General features: G+C 51.8%; 1 protein-coding gene across 1 annotated transcript; it reads right to left on the bottom strand.

Moving 5' to 3' along the window:
• Positions 1–2,122: 2,122 nt before the first annotated feature.
• LOC110593284 (metallothionein-2) lies at positions 2,123–3,057 on the bottom strand. The gene is made up of 3 exons (XM_021704540.2): positions 2,946–3,057; positions 2,580–2,645; positions 2,123–2,401 (listed from the first exon to the last, which is right to left on the bottom strand). The coding sequence occupies exons 1-3, from the start codon at positions 2,971–2,973 to the stop codon at positions 2,310–2,312; spliced, it is 186 nt and encodes a 61-aa protein (XP_021560215.1). The 5' UTR covers positions 2,974–3,057; the 3' UTR covers positions 2,123–2,309.
• Between the last annotated feature and the right edge of the window lie 3,232 nt (positions 3,058–6,289).

Genomic DNA, 6,289 nt, shown 5'->3' with positions numbered 1-6,289 from the left:
GAGAGGTTTATGTCACACAGCTGTAAGCGACACGGGTGGGATTTGCATGCACGTGGGCTGACTGCAGCATCATGGCCTCACCCACCATCCCGCTCCACGACTTCACGTGAAAGGTGAGGACACTGAACACCTGGCACAGAGGCAGCGTGGGAAGAGCACTGAGTTGGCAGTTAGATCCTCTGCATAGCTCTGTGACCTCTCTGGGCTTCCGTTTCCTATCTCTCAAGCTGGGGCACAATTGGTCCATCTCCAAAGGTTCTTCCACCTTTGAATAGTGAGAAGCAATATTTAGCACCCAGTGACATCATCATCAGCCAGCTATGGACAGGGCATGAGGCCAGCTTTATAGGTTCAGACCCCTGACTAGGAGCTGTGTGACCTCTGTCGGGTTGCTTAACCCCTTTGAAGACAGCACAATTGCTCCAGCCCCTGCATGTTCACTCTCTCACTGATTCCTGTGGACCAAATGACGTGAAGGATGGTAAAGATTTTTGTGTCTGTCCAAACGCTGTGGCTGCATCTTGTCCCTGGAGACATCGTGCAGGAGGTACCCACCCTCCCCCTAGCATCATGTCAGCAGATTTCCAACCCCATCCTTAACCTCCAACCCAGAGTAATGCTTTCTGACTAATGACCCTATCCCCAAGAGCTTATTGGGATCCAACAGTATTCTGTCTCCACCAATGTCGGACATAATGACCACTGTTTATTAAGCCCTGGCCAGGAGCCAGGATAGTCATTTAATCCCCATATAGAGATAGAATCTCTTTTCTACACAGGAAGAAATGGAAGCTCAGTGAGGATGAGCAGTTTGTCCAAGCTACTTGTTGCAAAGTTGGATGTGAACCCAGACTGCCTGACACCAAAGCCCACGCCCTGGACACACACTGCCTTCTGAAATCCCCTTTTTACACCAGGCACCTGCCGGCAAGCCAGGTCCTGACTCTGGACCACATGACTCCCTTTTCCCTTTGATCAAACATCAAGTAGCATTTCCCTCCACAAATAGCCAGGGGGACTAACCGTTGGCATTAATTACAAGTCACTCAGGGCCTTACTCCTGCCTAACCTAATAAACACCACCACACCCTCCAAAGCGCAGAATCGGCCATCACCGTGCACGGGCAGCCGTGAAGTATTCCATCTGAAACCAGTTCTCAGGTACCCTCCCTCTTGCTGGGAAATGGCTGGACACTTCCCTCCAGTTCCCTAGTCCCTGTGTTGGTTTCAAGTTGCCAAGGACAACTGGATTCTGGAGGGACAGATTCCAGCCTGACCAAGGGAGGAACTTCCAAAGATTCAGAGCCAAGTCACACCAGGGAGCTCTCAGGGGTACAGAGTGTCCCGTCAGTGGCGCAATGGCGGGGAGCAGGCCAAGTGCCCTGTGGGGAGGACAGTGCTCCTCAAGGTGTGTGGTCCATGACACTGGGGCATTTGTGAATTCTCTCTCTAGTGCTCAGTGGACACCTTCAGTGAACATATATATGTGCAGCGCTTTATTAAAATCCCTAATTCTACTTGTTCTTCATATATTCATTGAAATTATGTGTGCTCAATCTAAAAACATGGGCTTTATATTGTTCTTTTATGGCATTTTCATGAAATTAATATATACTTTTTTTACCAAGGTTTAGTTTGGGATGGATACAAAGTAAAAATCGCGCCTTTACCACAGGTATTTTTTTTAGAAGCCCCAGGTAGGATTTGAAGGTGACTACCTCCTGTAGTCATTTTCAAGCCTGGAATCCATGAGGAACTGGGGTTGGGCTGAGAAACCACAGAGCATAAGAAAAGTCTGGATCGACAGGGCACCTGCCTGGCTCAGTCTGTAGAGCATGTGACTCTTGACCTCTGGGTCATGAGTTCAGGCCCCACACTGGGAATAGACATTATTTAAAAAGTAAAATTGGCATGAGAACAGAGGGCCCCCAGGCCTTTATATCCTCTGGCATAATGCCCTTCCATTTTACAGAAGGCGAAGCTCTGTGAAGTCACCCGGCTTCCCTTAAGGCACTCAGTTTCTAGAGAATTAACATTTGTGTCCAGAAAACAGGTTTCTGCAATTCCCGTCGAATTCCCCACCCTAGCCCCGGTAGGCACGCAAAGAAAAACAGAGCAAGAATAAAAGTCGACAACTTTTATTATAATTCACGCATTTTATAGGAAAAACAAAAAAGAAACAAGGAATGTAGCAAACGGGTCAGAGTTGTACCCAAAACAAAAAGCACCAAAAAAAAACAAACAAACAAAAAAAAAACTGCAGGTGTGTACACGTGGCTGTATTTACATCCGGCGCAGGTTCCCCCGCATCAGGCACAGCAGCTGCACTTGTCCGATGCGCCTTTGCAGATGCAGCCCTGGGCGCACTTGGCACAGCCCGCGGGACAGCAGGAGCAGCAGCCTGGGCCAGGGTAGGGGAGGGCAGCGATGAGCGCTGGGCACACAGGATTAAGGATTCGGGTGGTCCGGGACAGGGAGCGCTGTGGAGGCAGCACGTTCCCTCCCCCAGCTGAAGGATTTCCCTCGGGGTATAGAGGGTAGGGGTGGGTAGGGGGTGTAGGAGCAAAGATTTCACTCACTCTTCTTGCAGGAGGTGCATCTGCACTCTTTGCATTTGCAGGAGCCGGCGCACGTGCAGGAGCCACCTGCAAGGAGCAAGGCAAGCGGTGACAACTGTCCCTGGACCCGAACGCGGGAATGCGTGCGGGTTCCCACAACCAACCCCTGAGAACCGGGACCCAGCTATGAAGTCCGACCCCTTATCGGTAGAAGCGGGGGGTGGGCTGGGGTGGGTGCCTCGATGAACCTAGAGAGAGGTGCACCAAAAAGCTTTGGAAAACAGCAGTTAGCAGCCCCGAAACTAAGTGGCCAGGAAGAGAAGGGGGCATCAGAGATTGCTTCTCTAGCTCTGAACGGACGCGCGGCCCCGGCCCGGATCTCCTTACCGGGGGTGCAGGAGCAGTTGGGATCCATAGCGAGAAGAAGCGGTGGTGGAGTCCGGCGACAGCGGTCTGAGAACGAGCTGGCACTTCGGGGAGGCGTGGCGCAGCGCGGCGGGCCGGGCCGCCTTTATAGCGGGAAGGAGCCGGGATGAGTGCAAAAGCCCGCCCCGCCGGCCGCTGCCTGCACACGTCCCGCGCTGCCTCACCCGCGGCCGCGCGGCGCACGGCGGCTGTGCACACGGCCGCCAGCCCGGGTTCCCAGAAGCCGCCTCCGTGAGCTCCGGGCCACCCCGCACGAGGGAGGGCCGGGTGCAGAGCGGGGACGCCGCGTGCCTGGTGGCTGGGCCGTGTGCCCACGGCCCCCGCCCTCCTGGTCTGTGCTTGAACTCGTTTGTCTTGGAACGGGGACTGGGACGGGGATGGGGGGGAGGGGGGGAAATAAGCTGGGAGGGGGTGGGGAACGGGTCTTGGACAGAAAAATCGGTTGGAAGTGCGGACAGATTACAAAAACCTCTTTGTACCTGTCAAGGCTTAATAATTTTAACAGCATAGTAAGCCCATGGGGTGGATGGTTATGGAAAACATACCTATCCAGGGTATATGGAGTGCTTTATTGTGTGATTGTGTGTTATTGTGTGTTATCTGCCGGCTCTCATTTAATCCTGTAATAACTGTTAAAAAGAAAATCACAGGCCTGGGGCGCCTGGGTGGCTCAGTCGTTAAGCCTCTGCCTTCGGCTCAGGTCATGATCCCAGGGTCCTGGGATCGAGCCCCACGTCGGGCTCCCTGCTCTGCGGGAAGCCTGCTTCTCCCTCTCCCACTCCCCCTGCTTGTGTTCCTGCTCTCACTATGTCTCTCTCTGTCAAATAAATAAAATCTTAAAAAAAAAAAAAAAAAGAAAATCACAGGCCCAAAATGGTGTCACTTAGACCAAGTCACCAAAGTGGGCTTAATACCTAACCTAACTGCAGTTTCAACCTCCCCCAGAAATGTAAGTCTTAGGGGTCAATCAGGAATTTTCTGATCAGCACGCAGGAGGCAATCTGTCACCAGGGTCCTATTTCCCAAAGGAAGATGAAGTGATCCACCTAATAAGACCCCTGCCCTTCCACCTAAGGGAAGGTGACCTTGCCTACAACAATCCTTTCCTTTTCCCTTGCTCCTAACTTCTTGCCCCACTCTTTCCTATAAAAACCTTCCACTTTGTACAACTCCTCAGAGCTCCCCTCCACTTACAGATGGGATGCTGCCTGATTCATGAATCATGCAATAAAGCCAATTAGATGTTCAAATTTACTAATTTTTGTTTTTATTTTATTAAAATATTTTATTTATATATTTGACAGAGAGCAGGAGAGAGAGCGAGAGAAAGCACAAGCAGGGGGAGCAGCAGAGGGAGAGGGAGAAGCAGGCTCCCCACCAAGCAGGGAGCCTGATGTGGGGCTCGATCCAAGGACCCCGGGATCAGGACCTGAGCCAAAGGCAGATGCTTAACTGACTGAGCCACCCAGGCGCCCCTGAATTTTGTTTTTAAACACAACCTTGTGAGGTAAGGACTATCTCTTAGTCTTATTTTAAAGAGGAGGAAATGGCAGCCCAGAGAGGTTAAGTAACTTGCCCAACGTCACAGAGCTAGTGCATAGCAAAGCCTGGTGATTCAAATCAAAGCATCCAGCAGATGTTAAGGATATAGATCATCTAAGGGTACACATCACCAACAGGGGAGAGTAAGGATCAATAAACCAAGAGCCGGGGCTCCTGGGTGGCTCAGTCGTTAAGCGGCTGCCTTCGGCTCAGGTCATGATCCCAGGGTCCTGGGATGGAGCCCCGCATCGGGCTCCCTGCTCGGCGGGAAGCCTGCTTCTCCCTCTCCCACTCCCCCTGCTTGTGTTCCCTCTCTCGCTGTGTCTCTCTCTGTCAAATAAATAAAATCGTAAAAAAAAAAAAAAGAAAGAAAGAAACTAAGAGCCTGGTGTCAGGAAACTCAGAGTCATGGGGGCAGCCCCATGGGCGCATAGGGAAAAGTGACACCAGGGTCCTGGCTAGGATGGAGGTTGCCTTCGGGGACGGGGGAGCAGAGAGGGGGAAAGTCAGTCCAGCCTGGAAGGAGGTGGGCCAGTGAGGTAAGGAGGGTGAGATTCAAGGAGTTGTATTCCAGCCTGCAGTTGGAAAGTTGGCATTGCCCTGGAACATTTGGAAAAGCCCACAAGAACTTTCTATCCCCGTGTAGTGGACGGGAAGAGTGGAGGTCGCATCCAATTTCCTCTCTGAGGGGGCACACCCTGCTTCACCCTGTGGGTCTGGCCGCTGGGTAACGGATCTTAGATCATCATCCTTGGAATGCCCAGAGTGTGTCATCAGAGGAGTCAGCAAGCTTTGGTTGCTGGAAGTTTCCGGGAAGCTTTAGGGAATGCCAGTTGCTGCAGCAGGAACTTAAATGAGGAGACGGGCGAGGACAGGCTGTTCTCGTAGCATGTATTGTAAGGTCCTGTGGAAATGTCTTCAATGTCTCAAACGTCACTTCCTCGGGAACCCGTCCTGAACCCTGTGCTCGGTCAGGATGTCCATGGAACCTGCTGGTAAACATCCTGTCCTTCTCCTTCCTGGCACTTTCCATGTCTGTAATATGTAGGAACGTGTGTGATTCTCGGATTGATGTCTGTGTCCCTCCCCATTCCAGCATGCTGCTGAAAACAAGAATGGTCATTGCCCCCAGAATGTGGCTCTTCCCCGGGCACAGGGCCAAGTCTGCAGTAGGTACTAATAAATATTTGTCAGATGAGTTATCCCCTTAATGTCCCCTCCTTCCCCAGCCCCCGCCTTACATTAGGGCCAATTACAAAATGAAAGTAAACTTTTTTTCCACTGCCCTGGGACCTGTGTGCTCATTCCAATAAAAACACCAAGCAGGGCGGGAGAGTTCTGCCATCAGAAGGACTAAATTCTTTTTTTTTTTTTTTTAAGATTTTATTTATTTATTTGAGAGAGAGAGAATGAGAGACAGAGAGCATGAGAGGGAGGAGGGTCAGAGGGAGAAGCAGACTCCCTGCTGAGCAGGGAGCCCGATGCGGGACTCGATCCCGGGACTCCAGCATCATGACCTGAGCCGAAGGCAGTCGCTTAACCAACTGAGCCACCCAGGCGCCCCAGAAGGACTAAATTCTAACGGTCACTGCCATTCACTCGCTGAGTGACCTGGGTGCAGTTGCATGCCAGGGCCCCTCCAAGCCTCCGTTTACCCATCCTGTCAAATGATCCAATTGTACTAGAACTCGAGGGTCACCTGCAAACTTTCTCTAATTTTAGAGCCAAGGTCTCGGAGGTCTCCCTGTGTCCAGCAGCCTTGT

The sequence above is a fragment of the Neomonachus schauinslandi genome, chromosome 16 (assembly GCF_002201575.2).
Source record: "Neomonachus schauinslandi chromosome 16, ASM220157v2, whole genome shotgun sequence".
NCBI classification, from domain to species: Eukaryota; Metazoa; Chordata; class Mammalia; order Carnivora; family Phocidae; genus Neomonachus; species Neomonachus schauinslandi.
This window is presented reverse-complemented; position numbering and strand designations above follow the sequence as displayed.

Coding starts and splice junctions, on each gene's coding strand:
- LOC110593284 (XM_021704540.2), bottom strand. CDS start 2,973: ATGGATCCCAACTGCTCCTGCACCCCCG. Junction 2,646..2,945: donor CAACTGCTCCTGCACCCCCG/GTAAGGAGATCC, acceptor TGCTCCTTGCAG/GTGGCTCCTGCACGTGCGCC. Junction 2,402..2,579: donor ATGCACCTCCTGCAAGAAGA/GTGAGTGAAATC, acceptor ACCCTGGCCCAG/GCTGCTGCTCCTGCTGTCCC.